The sequence below is a fragment of the Cucumis melo genome, chromosome 6 (assembly GCF_025177605.1).
Source record: "Cucumis melo cultivar AY chromosome 6, USDA_Cmelo_AY_1.0, whole genome shotgun sequence".
Lineage (NCBI taxonomy): Eukaryota > Viridiplantae > Streptophyta > Magnoliopsida > Cucurbitales > Cucurbitaceae > Cucumis > Cucumis melo.
This window is the reverse complement of record NC_066862.1, coordinates 7,185,390-7,208,731: the sequence shown is the minus strand read 5'-3', so window position 1 is coordinate 7,208,731 and position 23,342 is coordinate 7,185,390. Positions and strand designations below refer to the sequence as shown.

Below are 23,342 nucleotides of genomic sequence, written 5' to 3'. Positions count from 1 at the left end.
TGTAAATCAAAACCAGAGTAGGAGAAAAGAGAGTACAAAACTACATCACAAAGAGTTTCACAACTCAAGACAAACATACAAATGAGTTCTCTTCACTGGTCATCGAGTCAATACCCGAACCGAACCACCCAAACGACAATGACTGCGTTAGAAACTTATATAAACCTGATATGAAATCTAGTATTTGCGGTTCGTTCTTGACTAGTAACCTATGTTTCCACATTCTTTGTCTGAGCTCTTTTCATGTTCATTCTATGAATTTTCCCATAAGCTTTGCATATGAGCCTACCTTTTTGACAAAAGAGAAAGAGAGAAAAAAAGGCACCAAAAGCTTGCTTGTTGAGCACGTATCGTTACGATACTTGAAGGGCAGTTTTGATCTTTTGGATGGTGCAAGAAATGAGATGGTTAACTGTCTCAACCGACTCAACAGTGAGTTTGGCAGTTGGAAGGCTATTGACCAAAATCTGGAATGCAACTGTGAGGAGACATGCACCACCATGGCCACTGTTAAGGCTTGACTTGACTGATGCATCTTGGTCGTTTGTACATGCATAGTTGGATTGATCAATGGGGAGAATTGCAAATCCTGATGGTAATAGTGATACATAAGCAGAATCTCCTCCGCGCATTACCAAATTAACTGATGATGTGTCGACTGGAGCGAAAACAACCAGTGAGCCTGATACATCAGTCCAAGTCTCTTGCAATATGAACATTGTGTTCTCATTAGCGTTCATGGGCTGCAAGAGAGAATTTTAGGAGACGATTAATAATCTTGAGGGTAAGAATTCAGCAATATAGATCATCTAAGCACACAATTCAAGATTGCTCACATTAGCACACAGTAGAGAAACACGGTTATCCGGTCCCTGGCCTTTCGAGATACGGAGCATTTCTAGCATTGGCCGGCTGTTGGATAAAATATCCCACTCACTTCGTAAGCACTCATCTTGCAAGAATTCAAACAACCTCTGTTGAGTTACTGGCATCCAAACCGAAGTTGCAGCACTCAACACAATACCGGGTGGCTCACCAGGATCGTTGATACTCTTTCTAGCCATCACTTTTACATCTTCACTAATATTGCCTACAACGAGCTTGTCCCACTTATGCAAAGTTGAACTACAAACCCCAGAACAGAAGTTATCCACCATACGCTGCGATAGCTTCAGCATACTTCTCCTACCAGATGGTGATATTCCTGTTTTAAATGACACATGTAAGAACCTGAAAGCAAACACACTGCACAAGGATGGAGTAACGAGAAACATTGAGACCTGCAGGATCTTCGGTGGGGATAGTAGAAGACATAAGAATTGCCAAACAGTCGCATTGCCTTTGAAGAGTAGCCAGCCACCGTTGTGAACCAAAGCCGCTGCCCGAACTAATTAACTGGCGGTAAAGCTGGTGTATAACCGTCTCATCATATTCTGTATGTTCCACCCATGTAACCTACAATAAACAAACCATCAATCAACATGGTGGCACCAAACAAAAGCAACCCCCACCAGATATCCATTTACTTATAGAGCAAATTTATGGTTTCTTATACCCCCAAATATCTCATTTGACAACTCAATAAAATATTTACATAAGTATTAAGTGCTCCTCTAGATCAATAACGTGCATTAAAGAAATTCGAATTTTTTACCTCTTGATCAAAAGTAGATGCCAGCCTAAACCACTTGAGTTGTGTTGTTGGTTGATAAATGTGTTTTTTAACCAGCACACATTCTTGCTTACTCCCCATTAGAGATATATAACTGTTAGATATCATATTAAATTTTCTCTTTCTCACTAGCTTAAACTTTTGGGTTGAATTGGTGATTTAAGATGGTATCAAAGTAGATGGTCTAAGAAGGTCTTATGTTCAAGCTCCTTTCCATTTAATATTCAATTCCACTTGTTTGGTTGTTCTTAATATTTCAAGCCCGTAAATGAGGGGGAATGTTAGATATTATATTAACTTTACTCTTACCCACTGGCTTAAGCTTTTGGATTGAAGGAGTGATTTAAGAATAAACTAGAAGAAAAGTCAACTTCGTGCACTTTGATTTATCTTGTAATTCCTTAATTGTTTATCTTTCAATCTATTTGGGTTCTATCAGGTTTCACGTGAGAGACTTTTCTAATGAGCAGCAAATAATCATGAAGATCCTCATAGAATAAGTTCATAAATCAATGTATTCCAAAGACCTTGACCAGCAGATTTCATGTAATACTTTAATATACATGAAAAGCCTGTCTTGTATTTTTAAAATGAAGATAAAACGTCATCATATTTCATGCGATTATAGATTAGAAACCAGTAGACCAGATCCAGGTAACACACTCCCGTGAATCAAAAACAAAACAGCAGTGATAGCGGGAGCAGAAAGCAGGTATCAAATAATAAAATATGCACGAGATGTAATGAAGATTTTATAACAAACAGCACATGGAAAAATTCCAACACTGTCATTTTAAAAATGTGGGAGTACAGTGACAGCCGATCCTTTTTTTTTTTTTCCCTTTTTTCTGAGTTTTGTTTGTTATCACTATTTAAAGAAACTTTTGGAATCTCACTCCCATTTTAAAATGAAGAAGAAAAAAAGTTGGATTTTCAAATTTGGCTGAGTAGATTAAAAAACAAATAAGCCTAGTTTCTAAAAAAAAAACTAGAAACTGTTGTTATCAAGTTGACCTTTGAAATGGACTAAATTAAAAAGGCTTACAACGTGATTAAAAAACATGCATGTTCCTTGTTTTGCTCAATCCTGATTAGTAAAGGACTAATTAAAGTATAGGCAAGAAGTAGCTTCTTTCTTTGGAATCCAAAAACTAATAAATAATAAGATTTAGAAGCATCTGCAACATTAAAATATTCATAAAAGGGTGCAAATTCCTAGGTTAAATACTTTATTATTTCTCAAAAAGCATCCCATAGTAAGCCTATTTTGGTGGATAATATTGATAAATAAATCATGTTTGGCTGTGGTTGCAGGAAATTCAATTTCCCAAATGCATAAAATTTTAGCATATAACAGATTTGAAATGAAAGAAATCTGAATATTAGCAATTATTACCTTGGAGAAACCATTGGGCATATCTTGCACAACACAGCCCGAAGGAAGTCTCCTGCAACCGAAAAATGAGTTTGAATTGGAACCTTCTCCAATGGAAACATCAACTACAGCCCATAGACCATCAGCATGCTGCTTGCAGAAGCGGAGGAACTTAAGTGTACGAACAGGAACGAGCGGGGAAAGCACTCGCAGCTCAGCATGCATCTAAAATATCAATGTTTGTTAGCTTATCTATAGTATCCAAACATTATGTTGGAAAAGGGGAGGCATAGAGAGATACCAATTGTAATGCACCATTTCTAGTTCCACCCATGCCACTTGATATCACATCGATTGTAGTAGCTCGAGCAATCAAACAAGGAAACATTTCTGCCCACCGGTTCTATTTAAAGCCAAAGAAACAATCTGTTAGTGTTATCGGAGGATTTTATTTCAACTACCAGTACATTTTAGCATTAAGAGGATATAATTAAAGAGGCGAAAAACAAAGCAAATTACCAAAAGAAAGAGAAAAATGACATAGATTTATTGCATACGTCTAAATAGACAATAATCAGTAAAAACTATTGAAGCTACACCTAAAGAATAGCAAAAAGGGTGGAGAATACATACTGCGTCCATCAATGTCTCAACAAGTGCCAAGCTGTTGATGATGACCATTGTAGTATCTCTGGTCGCCTCTGTTGTCCAAGTAGTGTGCTTTATACCAGCCGAAGAAGGAAATGTCCTTGAATATTCATCAAGGTTCAATGTCGCTTTGCTACTGTCGTCCTGAGTTCTGATCCAAAGGGGACCATCCATTTGAGCCATCTTAACCAATTCATTCATAGCTGCCAAAGCTAGATCCACATATATTGTTCTCTCAAGTGGTATATCATTGCTTAGCATGCCTATGTCAGGCTTACTAATAGGCATCACAGGGCCAGCACTGAAAAGTCCGTTTCCCAAGTTAAGCCCCATAGAATCAGAAACTGTACTCAAATTTCCGGGTCCGTTTCTTCCTACAGAAAGTTCCAAGCAAGAGTCAGAACTTGGTGAAGAGCCATGATTGACAAACGGCACAACCGGCCATCCCAAGAACTTGTTGGTGACAGCATATAATCGATGTAGTTCCTCTCTTAATCTGGCATTCTCAATCCTAAGCTGGTGTTCTTCAAATGATAATTGAACAGGAATCGAAGGGCCCCCACAAGTACTACACGTTGGGTTAGAAATAGCATCCTTCATCACACTATTCTCAGCCCGGAGCTTATCATTTTCTTGCTTAAGAATTGCATTCTCGTGTCGTTCTATTTGTGTCTGATACATTTTCAAACATCGTTACATACCTTTCTCGCAATTGAATTTTACAAACAAGCATAAACCAACAGAATATGCAAATGCACATGAATAATGATTATCTATTTACCTTCATCTGTGTTCGACGATTTTGAAACCAAAATTTCACTTGCTTTGTCTCCAAACCAAGTCTTCTACTGAGCTCATTTCTTTGTTTATCATCGGGATGAGGACACTCCTTGAAGAAACTAAACCAAACAACAAAAAGAAAGGAAAATAAATCAAAATCATAAAAAAAAAAATAATGATAAATAAGCTATGCAAGTGCTACCAAAATAAAAAACAATCAATGTGAAAATTAAGAATTATACATCTCAAGCTCTTGGATCTGATGGGGAGTATGCCTATGGTACTTCTTCCTTTTCGGTGGTTGTTCATCATTAGCATCGTGATCATCCCCCGATACAGCGCCATCGATATTGTCACTGCCGGATCTGCTATCATATTCATCTTCCCTTATCCTCACAATTCCAATAGGATCAAAGCCATCTCCAAGCAAACATACTTCTCCATAACCATCCATTTTCCTCTGCAACAGAAAGCCATCAACAGTTCATTTGCAAATCAGAAAGAATCCTTAAACTAATGCATTAACACAAACACAAAGTTAGTAGAAAACAACGATCTAAATGGAATTGAAACAACATGGTTCATGAAAACAATAAAAATGATATACATGGAAGTGGAACAAAATGGTTCATACTAAGGAACTGGAGAATTCAGAGGAACTAGGCATTGAACTGGGAATTGGGTAAGGTAGAAAGCTGGGATCAGTAATTGCACCACCAGGCATGATGAGGCTGTATTAGCCACGGCTCAAAACCACCAAAATTCCACAGTTCACACAACTTTTTGTGTTTTGTTTAGGTAAGCAAATACTTTGGCACTCTGAATTTAAGGGATTCCACGTTTGCTTCGAAGGGTTAAAGGCTTAAAAAATGGGGAATTCTAAGAGATACAAGTAACCGTCTAGTTGATTTCCGGGTTTGACTATAGCAAAGCAATGACATATTCAGCAAAACAAAGAAACTGACAGCAAAGTCTACATTTCTCAATAGAAAACAGAAAGTTCAAAGCTTTTTCCTCGTCAACGCCTATGCATGAATCATGACTTTTTTTTCACCTCCCTGTCTCTATCTTTTGAACACTTTCTCCGTCCAGAAAATCAGTTGCAGAACAGTACAAAAAACCAAAAGGAAATAAGACAAGAAAACTCCTTTTTTTCCTCATTTCCTCCCCGTTCACATCTCCATTTTTTTTAATCTTTATCTATATCTCTATCTACCAAGAAAAATGAAAATCAGCAAAAGAAAGCTTATACAGTATGAAACATAACCCTAATATTCAACATGCTTGACCCCATATTTGTCAGACCCAGAATGAGAAAAACAGAAAACAACTTAACAACAAGACAAAGGAAGACAAAAGGCCAAAGGAAGAAGTTAAAGCTTCAAGCTTTTGCTTTCGTTTCTGTTCTCATATTCACACTGTACACCACGGATTTTAACATAATAAAGATCAAAAACCAAGAAAATAAAAAACAACCCATCGTCCTTCATCTATCAGATAAGTAGAAATAGAAGGGAAAAAAAAAGGTACAATGTAAAAGGTGACACCTTTTCTTTTAGATTATTTAAACGTGAGTGAGACAGTGAAAGGGCAGAGGGAAAAGTGCAAAAGAGAGGTTTCTCTTTGCAAAAGAGCAAAAGAGAGGTTTCTCTTTGCAAAAGAGCCAAGAAATTAATGGAACTTTCAGATTCTTGCGATGGGATCTGTGGACTAGAAAAAGACATATAAAATATTCATTAAAAAAAAAAAAAAAAAACCTTATTTAGTGAGTCATCACTAAAGATGAAATTAAGACCGACAAATTTAAAACTTTAGGACTATAAACATTATGTTATGTAGCTGACTTACAGAGATTCTTTGTCTTAAGAGAGACAATCAATCCTTAAAGAAGAGTCAAATGGATCTCTTTAATAGTTAATAATACTAATATTTAATTGGAAACAGCTCCACATAAAAAGAAAATGGAAAATATATTTTTTTTTCATAGGTCAAGGGAACTGTTGGGATTCTTATTCCAAAAGAAAATAAAACTTTATTCATTCCCTTTTTCTCATATTTTTCTTTCCATCTAACTAATATTTTCCTTACATATGTATACACTATTCTATTATTATATACAACAGATTACTTCACTCCTTTTTGAGAAATTAACATCTGCTTGATAATTTTTTTTTTATTAATTTTCTTTGTTTTAAAAAATTAAGTTTGTATTTGTATTTGAAACTAAAATAAAAATTAAAAAAAAAGAGTAATTTTTGCCTTTACAAACTACTTTATTTATTTATTTATCATTGACCCCAAAAGTATGCTATGATATAATAACAATATGCATATTGTATATATATGGAGTGGTGGAACCCACAAAAGTTTGATTGGTTGGCGTTTGTCGTATTATGGAGGGAGTGATGGTGTGTGTTCCATTCTCTTGTTAGCTGTTTTTCATTTCTCAAGTGAGAAGAAGAAAAAATAAGGTATTCTTATTTTTAACGCTCAATTTTAGAGGTACCAAGTTGCCAAAATAATCACAAAGTTACAATAAGCTCTTGTTAAGGAAATATAGCTGTGGCTGTGCCACACACTCAATTTTAAACCAAGTTTACAATTTGTATTTTCCCAATTATCTTTTTCCTTTAATTTAATATGTAATAATCATACCTCTAATACAATCAAATACATATGGAATATATATATATGCATATCAATATAAATAAAGATAAATATAATTCAAACTCCACGATAGTAATTGTCCTTCAAAAAAGTTTTTTTTTTTCCTTTTTGACATAGCAAATCAAGATTACATGAAAAATAGGGAAAAGAAAAGAAAAGTGAATTACTTTCTAATATAAAAAATGTTTTAAAACATTTATAAATATAACAAAATTTTACGGTATAGATCACGATAGACTATTGTCAAGTATTTTAATTTTGAATATTTTTGCAATTTGGAAGGTCTAAAATGAAGGCTAATATGTAGATGAAACTACCATATCATTTTACGCTTACCAAGTTGTTAAATGATAGACATATATAGTAATTTATGACTGATATTTTGTTATATTTCTAAATATTTTTAGCCGTTAGACCTAAGAGTGTTCATAGGTTGGATTGAGACCCTTTTTAGACCCAATTCAATTATTTGGGAAAGTAAATTTTTTCAACTTAAATTACTTTTCTTAAAAAATGAACTCAACTCAACTCTAATATGAAATATTTTGGTTATTTTGATCCTTTATTCAAATCTTTGTCCTAACAAAAAGTTAATAGTTTGATTTAACTATTTTTATATCTTCATTTAAGATTACCAACTTAAATCTAATTTATATAAGTCAAATTTCCTTTGAAGAGTGTTAAAAAACTCATTCTAGAAGTTGGAGAATAAATTATCTTAAATCAAACGAAATTAAATATATGTATATATAACTGTATCACAAGTAAAAAAAGATTATACATGTTAAAGGTGATAATAAATTATGGTTAGTTCAAGTTGGTTTGGACACTTTAGGTGAGACCTTGCACCAACCAAAATGAAAACGGTTTTACTTATTTGAACCCAACCCGACTTAAACTCCACATTTAGATTGGTAATTATAATAGGTAGCAATTTTCAGAATAATTATTAAGTATATAATAATATTTTAAAAAAATTGTAAATATAGTAAAATCTATCAGTGATAAGCTTCTATCGTTGATAGACTTTTATAGTTTATCAGTGATAGACCAACATTTACTACATAGTCTATTAGTGATAGACTCCTATCATTGATAGATTTTGACAGATTTTGCTATATTTGCAATTTTTTAAGGAAAATTGTATAAGGTGGCACAATAAAAATCCAATTTAGCAATATTAGCACTAACATTTTTAATTTTGCAAATATAGCAACTTTTTAATTTTGGTTGATATTTCTTATTTTATTCTTTTTATTATTCCAAAATTGCCTTTCTTTGGTGTTTTCTCTTCCTCTTTCGTTATTCTTTATTGTTCTCCTTCATTTTTCATTTTCTTCTTCTCTTCTCTATCGTTCTTCTTCACCATTTCTCCTATTCACCTACTTCTTTTCTCCTCGTCTTCTTCTGCCTCTTCTCCATTATTCTTCTCCACCGTCCTTCTCTTCTCTCTTCAGTTTCGTTCTTTTAGTTTCTCCCTCTTCGTCGGCTTCTCTTTTTTTTTTATCATCTTCTCCTCGTCTTCTTCTCCTATTCTCCTCATTTTTTCTTCAGAGAAAACAAGAATTATGTATGTATTTCTTCTCCTTTTTTGAAGCTCTAATATTATTTCTGTAAATTGCTCATATATTATTTATTAAAATTAGGGCTACGATTAATTCTTCCTCATCTATTTTATTTGTTCATAGTATCTTTTATCGAAAGAAACTTTGTAGATCAGTTTGGTTTTATTTAGTTACGTTCGGTTCTTTTTTTTTTTTTTTTTGATTTGTATCAGTTTTTTATATCAACGGTACGATATACTTATATTATATGTATTAGTTGACTGATATACTTACTACGTGTTTTTTATTTTTCCAAAATTATTGCAGTTCATTGTAGTTATGGTTAAATTGGCAGTAATTGTTTTTCAAAGTGGTTAATGGGATGAGCAACATTACTACGTGGATTACAAAACAAATTGTGTTTTGGTTGATGGAGCGATATCATCATTTGATTCTTTTGTGAACTTAATTCATACTGAAATTCAGATTGAGTCATGTATTGAATTTTCAGTTTTAATTTGTTGACTATAGGCGATAATGATGTTCAACATGTTATTAAGATTGTAAACATACCATAACAATTGTATCAACAATACATAAAGTGTATCATGCTTAGTGCATCAGGTGTATTTAATTAATTGAGTGTATCAACAGTGTGTATCAACAACATATCAAGTGTTTCAAACTAATAATATGTATCAATGAAGTTTTGCAAGTGATTAAGTGTATTACATCTATCAAATGTATTAGCAAACAAACAAGTGTATCAACGATATAGAAAGTGTATCATTCTTAGCGCATCAAGTGTATTTAATTGATTAATTGTATCAATAGTTGAGCAAGTGTATCAACAACATATCAAGTGTTTCAAACTAATAATATGTATCAACGAAGTTTAGCAAGTGATTAAGTGTATTAAATCTATCAAGTATATCAGCAAACAATAACAAGTGTATCGACGATATATAACATGTATCAATTATATATAAAGTGTATCATTCTTAGTGCATCAAAGTGTATTTAATTGATTGAGTATATCAACAGTTGAGCAACTATATCAACAACATATCAAGTGTATCAAACTAATAATATGTATCAATAAAGTTTAGCAAGTGATTAAGTGTATTAAATCTATCGAGTGTATCAAGAAACAATAACAAGTGTATCAATGATATATAAAGTGTATCATTCTTAGTGCTTCAAGTGTATTTAATTGATTGAGTGTATCAACAACATATCAAGTGTTTTAAACTAATAATATGTATTAGTGAAGTATTAGAGAGTAAAAAAAAGTGTACAAGCAGTATATCAAATCTGGTGTATCGACGGCATATATTGGTGTATCAACCGTATATATTGGTGTATCAACCATATATATTGGTGTATTAGTAATGACTGAAGGGTAACTTCGTAATTTCGTAATTTTAAAATGCAGCTGGGCTTCAATTTTGCTATTTTTGCAAATGTAAAAATGATGTGCTATGGGTCTAATTTATGATACTATAATTGTCATATTTGCAAGAGCCCATTTTTTTGAAATGTTGCTATATACTTAATTATTTTGAATATAATTGCTACATTTGCAACTATCCCTTAGATTAAATTGATTGGTCTTTTAATTCGAGTTTTTTGAACCTCCATGAATTTTATCATTTAAAACTAATTTTAAAAGTAAAAAGAAAAAGATAAGATCAAGAACACAATAAATTGTATTCAACGTATAGTGCAATTTTAATTGTAATATTATTTTTTTTTTGGAAAAGGTAAAAGTTCAACTTCAACTTGGTGAAATTTAAACTTGAAACTTCCTATTCTTTGGAACAACAAATGTAAGTTAAACTAGAGCTCTGGTTGATTTTTCATCATAATATGGATAATGCTAATCATCTTGATTTTATTTTGAAATTCAAAACAATTTTATTAAACCCAAAGTTCAAAAGTTTGATCTCATTCAATCATTTCCATTTGTATAGGTATCAATTTTCACTATGATTCTCTCCCCTTTTCGCCATTCTAAAAACTTGGATTTGGAAAATTACAAATAAAAGCTAACATACTACTTTCAACTTTCAATCACAACAACATTTCAACTTTCAATTTGAAACAAAACAAACCTCAAAATTCATGAAATTACCATGTAACTTAGTCAATATTTATTTTGATAAACTAATTTAGGGTGTGATTACTTTAGTATTGGACAACCATTCAAAATAGCTTTTGAAAAAAACGAGCCTATGAAATAAGTTAGTGCGAGAGAAACACTTCAAATTGATTTGTATGATACATAAGATTACCAAAACGCCTTAACTTTCCTCTTACTTTCGCCATGGTTTTCCTCGCCTCGGCTACCACCACAACTAGTCACCCCAACAACCAACTTCGACAACCACCATTAGCGGTCATCTCTGACGACTAACTACAGCAGCGACCACCTATGCCCATCATTTATGATCAACGTCCAACTTTGATGGCCATCGCTAATGACAAACTCCGATAGCAACCTCCTAGCTACCTCTAACTCATAGTTTTTAATTGTTGTCCTGTGTAGTAATTTAATATCAATAGAAACACTTCTAATATATATCAAACCAACATACTTAAATATAAAAACACTTTTGAGAAAGTGTAACCAAATATAGATGTGATTTCGACCACGCAAAAGTGCCTTTTTCTGAATTTATTTATTTATTTTTGTAGACAGCAATCATAAAAGCAAGTACATGTAAATGATATATACACATCATTCAAAAGGGCACTCACCTGACGTCAAACGAAGTTTCTGAATTGCTTCCACAATTCTGGCTTTGCTTAGCGCTTGAGCAAACCCGGACATGTTGTTTATGGTCATTAACATCATAATCATATTAGAGGAATTTATATACTGTATCTGGTTTAATTCCTTCTAAGCCCACCTGCAGCTATGTCTTCAAAGAGCCCAACTCAAAGGAAATATTATAATGATTGCCACTAAACAGAAGATTATTTTTATGTAATCTACAAGAGTTCTAAATAAGTTGATCAATCAAATAAAGTTTGAGTAGGTATCAAATTTCTCTCATTAAAGTTCATATTTGATCTAAAAGAATGAACAAAAACAAATAAATCTTTCCTAATAATTACATGCTCTGGATTCCTTTTTAAAAAAAAAAAAAATACATGCTCTGGAAATGCCTGAAAATGCTTCCAACGAATCTTACCACAAAAATGTATCAAGTGTACAAGTGTTATATGAATAATAAAAAAAAGTTACCAATAATCACCACAAGAGCAAGAACCATCTCTGAAATGGTGGAATCTATTTATGTCTCTAACAATAATCTCACGTGCAGCGACTTTACTTATGAATTTGAATGCAGTATGACAGTCAATACATACTCTCAAATTCTTCTTAACTCGAATTGGAACCCCTGGTGGTGTAGCAATCAACCCGAAAGCCACAGCGAGTTTCTCACTGTGGTGCCATAGAAGTTGTTCTTTTTCAATTTGCTCCACATCATGTAGATCAGTCTCAATCATGGGAACATAACCTGCACTAGTCAAACGTTCGCGCAAATCGCCGAGTTTTATGTATATTTCTTTACTTCTAGGGTGGCTCCTATCTCCAACAATAAAAGTGTACACTTTATCCTTCACCTCAATCCAACTCATCGCCGGTTCCTTCTTCACTAAGCTGTCTTTCATCAATCTTCTAACCTTTGCAACATTATCCCACATTCCTGTGGATGCATAAATGTTTGCTAGGAGTACATGGGTTCCTGATTTTTCAGGTTCAAGAGTTAACAGCATCTCAGCAGCATGTCTACCAAGCTCAATATTTTTATGAATCCTAGCAGCACCTAGCAGTGCCCCCCAAACAGCAGCACTGGCTTGAAATGGCATCTCTTTTACAAGTACCATTGCCTCATCCAATCTCCCAACTCGTCCCAAGATATCAACCATGCAAGCATAATGCTCTTGGGTCGGTGTAATTCCAAACAGTTTTTCCATTAACCCAAAAAATCTGCGAGCCTCAGTTACTAAACCAGCATGATTGCAAGCAGAAAGGACACTGACCAAGGTTATGTGATTTGGAGGAATACCATCTTTGAGCATCTGATAGAACAGTTGGAGGGCTTTTCTTCCATGGCCGTGTTGAGCAAGTCCACCAATCATCGCCGACCAAGATACAATTCCCCTCCAAGATATCTCATTGAAAATGCAGCTAGCATCATCTATACTTCCACATTTTGCATACATATTAACAAGTGAGTTTCCAGCAAAAACGTCTGATAGCAATCCACATTTCAGGACGTGGACATGGATTTGTTTTCCTTGCTCATATGCTGACAAATTCGCACATGCATTGAAAAGAGAACTGAAGATGAATGCATCGGGCTTTATATCTCTATCTTGCATTCGCAAGTACATCTTTAGAGCCTCTTCGCCCAGGCCATATTGGGAATAAGCTCTAATCATTGATGTATACGCCACCAAATCTTCAGCAGGACACACTTCAAAAACTTTTGCTGCATCTTCTAATAGACAACATTTTCCATATGAATCAAGGAGGCTATTCGCTACATAACCATCATATTGATAACCAGATTTGATCGATATTGCGTGAACTTGTTCACAGAACCCAATGGCCTGAGAGCCAGCTGTAGACTTGAGGATTGTTGACAATGTGGTCTGGTTGAATTCTAAACCTTCTTTATACATATTTGTGAAGAGCGATATAGCTTCTATGTCATACCCACAATTGGAGTAACCGGAAATAATAGAATTCCATACAATCACGTCCTTTTTTGGCATTAAATCAAACACCATCCTTGCATCTTGCAGCAAACCACACTTGGAATACATATCTATCAATCCAACACCCACAAATGAATCTGATTCCATATCCCTCTTCATCAAGGCAGAGTGCAACTGCCTACCTAATTTTACAAGCCCTATCGCAGCACAAGCTTTAAGAGCACTTGATAGAGCAAACATACTAGGAGCCACTCTATAGCTTCCCATTTTCCCAAGCAATTTAAGAGCTAAATCATTCTTCTCATGAAGAACACAGCCAGCTATTACAGCATTCCATGAAACGATATCGGGTTTTGGAATTTCATAAAATACAGCTATTGCAGCCTCAGGACACCCAGATTTTGCATACATGTCAAGAAGTGCATTTGCAGAAAATGGATCAGATTCATATCCAAGCTTTATCAAACACCCATGAATTTTCATTCCATAATTTTCATCCTCCAAACCAGCGCAAGCATTTAATACAGTGGAGAGACTAAATTCATTAGGACTAATTCCAGTAGAAATCATTTCTTGAAACAAATTTATTGCTTCTCCAAAGAAATCAATCTGCACATAACAAGAAAACAAAGCATTCCACGACACAACACTTCGTTCTGGAATTGCCTCAAATAGCTTCTTCGAATCACCAAACTCCCCACATTTAGCATACATAACAACCAAAGTGTTGGCAACAAACTCGTCAGACTCAAAACCTGTCACTAAGGCAACCCCATGAATCTGCTTCCCCAGTTCCAAGTTCCTTGTCAAAGAGCACCCTTTTAAAACACTAGGGAAAGTGAACTCATTACCCTTCACTCCCAATAAATACATTTCATAGTAGGTCAAAAGGGCTTCTTCACCACGCCCATTCTGAGCATACCCAGATATCAAAGCAGACCAAGAAACTAAATCTGGCTCGGTACTATCCATAACAAGTTTCCGAGCAACTCGAAAACACTGACATTTCGAGTATAAGTTTATTAATCGGTTCCTTAGCCCTACATCTCTACACAATCCCAACCTGATGATACGAGCATGAATTGCCATGCCCGAATTTACATCCTTGGAAGCAGTAAACTGTAATAAAAGCTTTGAATAGGATATGGATGAATGGTTGCTACTGCTATCAAGTATAAACCCAGAAACATCATTGGGTCGTAGGTTGCTTATATATTTGACCGATGTGCTAAAAGTAAAGGGTTTCAGAGGTTTGCGAAGAACGGTTCGCAAAGAATGAAGATGAGGAAAATTCATTGCGCATATAATAGTATACAATCTATTTGCTCATTGAAGAAACTACTATCGAGTTTCCATTATCAGGGGGAATTCTATAAACCCAACGTGCCCAAAAAAAAAAAGCACCCTCCATTTGATCATTTGCAAATAGTAGTTGAGAAACGTAAAAGTAATTTCGTTGCATCAGTTTACGCAGGAAGACGTATTGAAGGGGAAAACAGAGAAAATAGAGCGTACACTGAAACTTGAGATGAAGGTGAACTTCTCATGTCAGTCTTGAACTTGACATTATGCATTCTCTCTCGTTCTCTAAATCTTCTTTTCATGTTTGAAACAACTGAATTTGGGAGCCATTCGAATTAGTTCTTTGTTTCAAATCATTTTCATATTTGGATGCAACACAAAAACCAGAATTTAAAATCCTAAGTTCCTAAACCTTTAGGTCAATGTTGTATCATAGCAAGAGATATTTGTAATGTTATTTCATTCTTGATTAATATTAATTTTTTAAAGTGCAAAATTTGTTGTAAGAATTTTAATGGTGGGTAATCATTTTTTTTTTCAATTTAAAAAATTAAGTCTATTTTCTTTTTAAAAAACTAAACAAATAATATCAAATGGAAGAATAAAATATGAGATAATCGGTGATTTAACTCTTTAGGATTCAAATATTGATAATGTCATAAAACCAACCACCAAATTCTCAAATTGGTTAGGAAAGAATGATTATAATATATAAGTGAGAATAATTGCCCCCATTAATATGAGCTCATTTGATGCTTCCAAAAGCAAAGCCATGAGTTTATGGTCAAAGTGGATAAAATCTATATCGTATAATTATGGAGGTACTTATCCATTCATTTCAACGTCGAATTTAAACCTAGATGATGGTTTTGAACACAAAAATAGTGACTCGTGTGGAATGATCCGTTGTTGTGCTCTATCTAACTTTACAACAAACCATCACGTAAGGAGGAATAAACCCATAAGTAGATGCAAAAGTTGCAAGACTATGAGCAATTTTGTTCTCGATCTCTAGAAATTTAACAAACAAGAAAAACTTTACGTCATCATTAAGGATAAGAACTTTCTATACATACAAAAATAAAATAAAAACCTCACATATATCAAAATCCAAAATGGTCCAAAATCTTAATAACATCAAGAGAATTTGATTCTATGTTAATTGACGAATTACGACCATTTCACACCTCCTTTAGATTTGGTTTCTAAAACTTTTCACTAATCAATTGGAAGAGAAGATCAATTTATCACCACCCTTAATTAAACGATCGTTCCAAAGGCTTAATCCAACTAGCTCATTCATGAAGGGGTTTTCGAACAATGCAACGTCAACATTCATCTTCCAATGACCAAACCCAAAAGCTTCTGGTGACATACAACATCAAGAATCCTCCCTAACCCAAAGTTTCATTCTTCGAATAGTGAGCTTTTTAAGTAGGTACTATGAAAAATATTTATATTAGTTTTTAAAGTCAGAGAAAAAGAACTATTTAGTATATACCTTTATTTTTGAAAAAAAACTAATTGATAACATGGTCTTCAATATGTATATTTGACTAATAAATATGAGCGTGTGTATATATATATATATATTATAGGTGGATTAAAATGCTACAAATTTTTAAATTTTAATAAATGAAATAGACATTTTAAAGATTCAATAATTGAAATAGTTGAACACAACAAACAAAATTTCAACATTAATTTCATACCATTTCTAAAATCATTTTCAACTAAACGACATTTTGGGGACAATTCTATTAAAATGTAACTCTAACCATCAAAATAAATATAACATTGCAACAACTTTTGTTTAAAAGAAAAATGCTAACAACTCTTAAATTAAAAGCCTTGTGGTGGAGAGATGGGAGGGGTTGGTGGTGTGACAAGTGTTTGATCTCACATGGAAAATGACGGGTAAACGACATGTCGTCTCATTGCCATTGGCATGAAATGAATGGTACCATGAGTTTCCGGCTCCCCCACTCTCACACGTACCTCTGGACTGAAGAAAAAACGCGCTAGTGGTTCAGATTAACCGCGAAAGGAAACTTCTTGTAGTGGAATGAAGAGTGGGGAATCAACAGAAAGTGAAAGCCCACGTACCCACGGAGCTAATCCACCATTTTTGTTCCCAATTCAATCGAAATGTAACTCACAACCCCAACCCTCCATTTGTAGATTCAACCAATGTCTGAATTCCCAATTCGAGTTCTATTTTCTAATTGGGTCCATCTTGCGAGGGCGTACAAAATCGGAATGTAGAGGATTCCTGATCACTATGGCAGTTGATCTCTCTTCCATTTCACTTCATAAAGACCCTTCACCAAACTTCACCATCCCAACTCACCCACATTCAATTTTCGATTCTCAGGGGGAGGCTGAGGTCAGAGAGACAAAGTATGGCCAGGCAGGATATCGAGAGCAGAGAAGTAAAGAACAGAGGAAATAGTAGCATTTCTTCTTCCACTTATGTGATTGAAGATACTGAAACCCAATGGACTTCCTGGCTTGTTCCTATGTTTGTAGTGGCTAATATTGCTGTGTTCATTGTGGTTATGTATATTAACAATTGTCCCAAGCATAATGATGGTCTTGAAGGGAAGTGTGTGGCAAGGTTTCTGGAGAGGTTCTCATTTCAGCCTTTGAGGGAAAATCCTCTCTTTGGCCCTTCTGCTGCTACGTAAGAGTTGCCTTTTGCTTTACTTACCTTGATACCCATATACAAATTTTCGGTTTCACTTAATTTTCTCTTGTTAAATTCCCCTTGGGTTAGAATTATTATCATTGTGTTGCTTGTTTGAGAAAATTCAAGTGTGTGATGTTATTTTGAATATGGGGTTTACTTACTTTTAGTTTTGTAATTAAGTTTTGATGGTTTTGGTTACTTAACAACAACTCCACTCGATCCTGTGTTTATATTGTTCTGAAGTTGTTTCTTGCTTAATCATTGTTATTGCTGTGGTTACTTTTACTTAAGAGGCTCTGCGATCAATAATTTTAGTGGCCTTTTGCCAATTACTGCTTGGGGCATGGTGGGGTTTTAATCATACTCTCCTTAATATTTCTGTTTATTGAATTTCTAAGAGATGTGTATGTTTTGTTTTCTTTTGTGCTTCTTCACAATGCCTTACGAATGATGGATGACTTCCCGGTGTAACTTTATAGATGAGCAGGGAGAACAATGAATGTCAGTCAGTTCTGAAGAATTTACTGATAAAAGAATTAGCTTTCGGGTTTATGACAAATAGAATTGAGCTAAGTGGTGAATTTTCATGGTCCCAAGATGGACAGTTGGAGTATGTTTAAATTTGAAAAGAACCAACAAATATGGAGTTCCTTATTATATTACAGATTGGAGAAGATGGGAGCTCTAGAGTCAACTAAAGTTGTGAATAAACATCAAGCATGGAGGTTGATTACATGCATCTGGTTACATGCTGGTGTCTTTCATCTGCTTGCTAACATGTTATGCCTGGTTTTTATTGGCATTCGCCTTGAGCAGCAATTTGGGTTTGGTATGTGTTGTTCTTTAATTATTATTTTTTGTTTTGGTGAAGTGAATCTTCTCAATAAGTAAAGGTGAATCAGTGCTTGTAAATTGCTAACTTGAAAGAAGGCATTTCTGCAATTACAAGTCTAGTCTTCTATACAACTGCAAATTTAGATTCTTCTCCAGATGGTTAAAATATCTACTTCTATTTATTTCCTTTCATATATTATACGGAAATTCTTGCAAGATGTGTTAATATAGAGCATACTATACGTATAATAACTTTTTCGTAAGGCTGTTCTTGAAGAATCAAGTCCAGAGTATATTCTCTTTTCAATCCAACTGTCTTATACTTTTTTCAGGACTTTATTTTTTGTGGCTCAAGTATCTTCACGGTAAGCTGATTTCTTCCTTTTATTACATGTAGTGCGAATCGGAGTTATTTACTTGGTTTCAGGATTTGGAGGGAGTGTACTGTCTTCTTTATTCATTCAGAACAACATCTCTGTGGGTGCTTCTGGTTCTCTTTTTGGTCTTCTTGGAGCTATGCTTTCAGAACTTTTCACAAACTGGACTATCTACACCAACAAGGTTCGTGATTTCAGCCCAGATAGCCAAATGCATTGCCTTTTACATAATAAACCCAACATAGTTTCTCTCACGTTATTTAGGTTTGATCTTCTGATATATTTGGTGCTTTTTTACTTCTATAGGCCATGGCATTAGCCACACTTCTGGTTATTATTGTTATTAATTTCGGGATTGGAATTCTGCCACATGTTAATAACTTTGCTCACATTGGTGGATTTCTTACTGGATTTCTACTTGGATTTGTATTGCTTCCCCGCCCCAAGTATGGATGGTTAGAGCAACGGAATCTTCCTGGTGGTAGCATTGGTCTGAGTTCCAAATACAAGACATACCAATATGTTCTATGGATCGTTTCGGTAGTTCTACTGATTGCTGGGTACGTTCATGTTTATATCTTTTTATGTAGTCTGTGAAATTTATACATAGATGAGGGCAGCACAGCACTGAATCAAAATGGTGACTTTGGTCTTGTTGCTTTTGCATGACTGTATATCAATTGGTTATAAATATGCAGGTTCACCATTGCTCTTGTGATGCTGTTCCGTGGGGTAAATGCAAATGATCGTTGCCATTGGTGCCATTATTTGAACTGTGTTTCCACTTCAAGATGGAAATGTGATTAGAAACATCTTTAGAGAGATTTTTCATCATTTGGACCATTCATTTCTCCTGTAAATGTGCAGTTCAGTAGAAATATGGTTAACATTCAGAATTTCTAGTTGCTTAGCTGAATAACGATAATGGTGCTATATTGAAGACATGTTATTGTTTATGAGCTGTGTTCTCGGCACTAGTAGTAATGGTTAGTTTTCTTGATCGATAAGCAAAACTAAAAGCAACTGCCAGATAAATAATGGATCAGACCCTAAACTTCTAGTCTCAATATGTTCCTACAGGGAGACTTTCGATTCCAAGAGCTGGAAAATGATGGATCTGGAAATCAATTTCTGTGTAGGTTAAAAGTTAAAACTTTATTGTCAAGGTTAATGCTTAAGACTGCAGAAATTTAGCAATAGGATGCTCAATCATGACCTTAATGCCCCAAGCTCTAACTTCAATTTGTCTTAAACGGCTTTCGGGAAGACTATCCTCATAAACCAACTCAAGTTTTTTCAGCATGATTTATCCTTTTTTCAGCATGATTTATCCTCACTTACATGCTTTCTAGAAAAATTTCAAGAAGTTATCCAACATAGCATTGATTTAGCTATGCATGCTTGACTTTGAAGATTCTATGATTGAGCCATCGAAAATGAAAATGCACTTTGTGAAGTAAGATTTAACTTTTTGTAAGTTTTTGCCCATAATTTCATATCCTCGCAATCCTTTTTATTCAAATTTGATATCAATTCATTCATATACCTCTTTTTGGACATATGGTGTGGCACAATCTTCACTCTTGGAAGTAGTTTAAAGACAAGTAGATAGCATGGCTAGGTCGCAGGGGATGAAAGAGAATGCTGACTTTATTAGGCGTTGAATTCGAATTTTAAATCCTAGGCTTGGCATTACCTTGAAAACTCTTATCAAAGATTGCTGGATTTTCTTCATGTACTGTTCAGCTTAAGGATTACCTTATCACGAAGCAGTGATGAGACACGTATCTTGCTAATTTCCTGGCCGCTGGAGATATTTTACTAATAGTTGAAGCAGACTCATCATACTTCAACCGCAATTACTGGTGAAGCTACCACCAAAGCTGGCTTTGGCAGGGGTTTTAAATTTCATCTCAATTCCAAGAGGAGGTCTAACTCTGTTTTCTTCTCTTTTAATCTTCAAATCTCGTACTCCCAAATTCAAATCTTCAGATATCCAGTCTCGTTCATTTCACTTTCTTTAGCCTTTAATGAATCTTAAGTTGATTAGGATCGTGTTTCTTTCGAACACTTGGTACAAATACAAAAGAAAGAGATCATAATTATTAATCAGTAGCCTTGTGACTGTTGCTGAAATTGAAGCACATGAGGATCACTTTTTCAACTTCTTATTCTGCATTATGCTAATCTAGGTTTATGCGTTAAGCCCTTAAGTTCAATCAATGGGCTGCCAAGTTTGATCCAAGGCCTTCATATAAAGAAATAATATAAATAATAGAACAAAAATATTCGTAGTACTTTCTTCTTTGAGTTGGACCTAATGAAGCAATTTCAATAGGACAAGAAAATTATCACACTTCTGACAAATTTTTTGTTGGATTCATCTGGAGTCTAACACTCTTCTGTGTCCATTTTGTCTTTGTGAAGAATAGCCATGGGAGCTCCACTAGTAGGTAGGCGACAACGAGGACCAGAAATAAGATTTTTCATGTTGTACTCTCTGTTTAACAAGAAAAAAAAAAATCACTGGAAAAATAATAATAAATTATTACTTAAAAGATACAAAGTCCACAAGAGATATAGGAAATTTACACTTTCTCGTGGAATACATAAGCTAACGAAGAAAATTGTGTAAAATATATATAGGTCTAACAGTGCTATTTCATTTAACATCAAATGGGAAGAGAATCTAGGTGATCTCTCTTGGTCATTCACTACAATTCTTTTTTAGTACAATTTGGAGGAGAAGATTCCTACCACAAACTATGTAATTAAATGTAGTTACCAAAACACTTGTATGTCAATTGAATTATACTCATTTTAACTCGTCGTTTACTGTTTTTTTCTAGTCATTACTGTTTATTCTAGGAAAAGGCCTGACTGGAGAATCCAAATAGAGAGAAATTGCCTCTTAACAACTGACATGATTGTGTACATCAGTTTTTGTCTTTCTGCTGTCTTCCATGATGATTTTCTGAAGGTGGAAGGGTCAACCAGACAGGAACTGTCGTTGATGCATTTGGATTTTACCGCCCAAATCGATGCAGCTCTCAAAAAATATCCAATCCTCGTCGGGTAAAGATAAGTGACTGAAAAGCTTCATTCTTTTTCTTTGATCCCTGAGGTTCCTGTAAGGAAATCATATCATAGCAGTAATGAAATTAGGGGAAAATGAAGGCTGAGAACCCATGGTGTTGACCTTGTTAGCATCTTACCTAAAAATTATTTTAAGCATCGTTTGGTTGATTAAGTGAGGTTATATGTTAGAGTTAGTGAGTTTATATTTAGAATATACATACGTAAAATAGAGCTTCTTAATAAATGTGCAAACTTCAATAGTGTTTATTATAAAAGTTGTTTCTACCGATTCTAGAATTTCGTGGACCAAACGGTCTCCAAATGTTTTAATTATTTTAAAGACATTGTTTGGTTGATAAAACCATCAACCTTAAAAGCTTTGTTTAGGTAGGGGAGCTATTCAAATTACTTAGACAAGTGTAATTTTGACGGTGAAAGTAATTGAGGAACATTATCTTAACAGAAGATCGTACCATATAAATATTCTTCTTCTCACTCGATGGCCTGTTGTGAGCATCCAAAGCTCCATTATGTGACAATTGCTGCAACTTACTGTAGTTTGGCCATGTGGGTGTCGAGAAACACAGAAAGTTGCTTAGAAAGCTTTGCTTATTAAGAGGGGTTCTTCGTCCGTGAATGGATAGCGATTTACAACTCCAAGTTGCACCATTTCTCTTACTTTTTCAAAACATTTCTCACCTACTTGTTAATTTGGTCTTATTTTTCCACCAAACATTAGCTTTTTCACCTTGAGAGCTATGTGTCTATTTACCCATTTTTCATGGCCCGTGATTTTTCTTTTTCGGATTAAACTGTATATTAAGTTCCCATTTTTAACTGGTTGCTAAAGTTCGATAATACCTGTCGAACTTTATTATGAACTTTATAATGATGTTGATATGATATTGTCATGATTGCTATTATATTTTATTGTAATGGTAACTTTTCTGTTAGAAAGTTGTTGAAACAGTACCCATTAATTAATAATACGAAACTAGTTGGATGAAAAGTTAATGGGTTAGGCTGTGATTTGAATAACCAAAGTATTCTTTTGATAAAGAGTTAATGGATTAGGCTTTGATTTGAATAACCAAAATATTTGTTCACACGTCATATTCTCTGCATAGACTTATGAGGATTGTCCTCTGGTTCTAGAAAAAGAAATGGTAGAATGTAAACCAAGGGGATAAGTTTAACCCAACATAACTATGTACCTACTACATGTTTGAAAAGGAAATGAGTTCGATCTATAGTGATCAACTGCTTAATGATATGAAAACCCTAGATCTAATAATTAGGGATTGAATTGGTGAATCCTAATATTAAATTCTAAAACCTCCAAATCAATTTGACATAGCGATTAAGTTAGATTTGGATTAATAGAGAAATAAGAAGAACTAGTTCCTCAATCCAAATTTGATCTCTAACTACGAACACTTGCTTTTAAACTTCAACCGTCAAAAAACTACTTTAAACAATCTAATAGCAAGGGTTAAATAGCCTCCCAATAAAACCTTAATGTCTTGGAAAAAAATCTAAATTAATCCTACTTAAATATAATTAAAAAAGATTAAACTGAAAAATACAAAAATTACATCAAACATCAAACTTAGAACAATTTTAAATAATTTAATGCCTCAAC

General features: G+C 34.2%; 3 protein-coding genes and 1 long non-coding RNA gene across 7 annotated transcripts; 1 reads left to right on the top strand and 3 right to left on the bottom strand.

Moving 5' to 3' along the window:
• LOC103484058 (homeobox-leucine zipper protein ANTHOCYANINLESS 2) lies at positions 1–6,155 on the bottom strand. Of its 3 annotated transcripts, none has more exons than XM_008440965.3 (9): positions 6,023–6,155; positions 4,718–4,935; positions 4,477–4,594; positions 3,681–4,367; positions 3,349–3,450; positions 3,069–3,272; positions 1,281–1,455; positions 837–1,204; positions 1–743 (listed from the first exon to the last, which is right to left on the bottom strand). In XM_008440965.3, the coding sequence occupies exons 2-9, from the start codon at positions 4,927–4,929 to the stop codon at positions 354–356; spliced, it is 2,256 nt and encodes a 751-aa protein (XP_008439187.1). In that variant the 5' UTR covers positions 4,930–4,935; positions 6,023–6,155; the 3' UTR covers positions 1–353. The 3 variants fall into 3 exon arrangements, with proteins under 3 accessions (XP_008439187.1, XP_008439184.1, XP_008439185.1); XM_008440962.3 differs by lacking the exon at positions 6,023–6,155 and adding an exon at positions 5,110–5,946; XM_008440963.3 differs by lacking the exon at positions 6,023–6,155 and adding an exon at positions 5,083–5,945.
• Positions 6,156–11,718: 5,563 nt separating this feature from the next.
• On the bottom strand, positions 11,719–15,123 carry LOC103484057 (pentatricopeptide repeat-containing protein At5g04780, mitochondrial-like). The gene has a single exon (XM_008440961.3). The coding sequence runs from the start codon at positions 14,714–14,716 to the stop codon at positions 11,933–11,935; it is 2,784 nt and encodes a 927-aa protein (XP_008439183.1). The 5' UTR covers positions 14,717–15,123; the 3' UTR covers positions 11,719–11,932.
• Positions 15,124–16,726: 1,603 nt separating this feature from the next.
• Positions 16,727–19,578, top strand: LOC103484054 (RHOMBOID-like protein 3). Of its 2 annotated transcripts, none has more exons than XM_051086689.1 (5): positions 16,727–17,405; positions 18,077–18,240; positions 18,643–18,806; positions 18,929–19,182; positions 19,321–19,578. In XM_051086689.1, exons 1-5 carry the CDS (start codon positions 17,125–17,127, stop codon positions 19,427–19,429), a joined length of 972 nt encoding a protein of 323 aa, XP_050942646.1. In that variant the 5' UTR covers positions 16,727–17,124; the 3' UTR covers positions 19,430–19,578. The 2 variants fall into 2 exon arrangements, with proteins under 2 accessions (XP_050942646.1, XP_050942647.1); XM_051086690.1 differs by having other exon boundaries at positions 17,259–17,405; positions 17,891–18,240.
• Positions 19,579–21,232: 1,654 nt separating this feature from the next.
• On the bottom strand, positions 21,233–22,272 carry LOC103484056 (uncharacterized). Its single transcript, XR_536660.3, has 2 exons — positions 22,174–22,272; positions 21,233–21,750 (listed from the first exon to the last, which is right to left on the bottom strand). It is a non-coding gene; the product is annotated as an uncharacterized LOC103484056 (long non-coding RNA).
• Between the last annotated feature and the right edge of the window lie 1,070 nt (positions 22,273–23,342).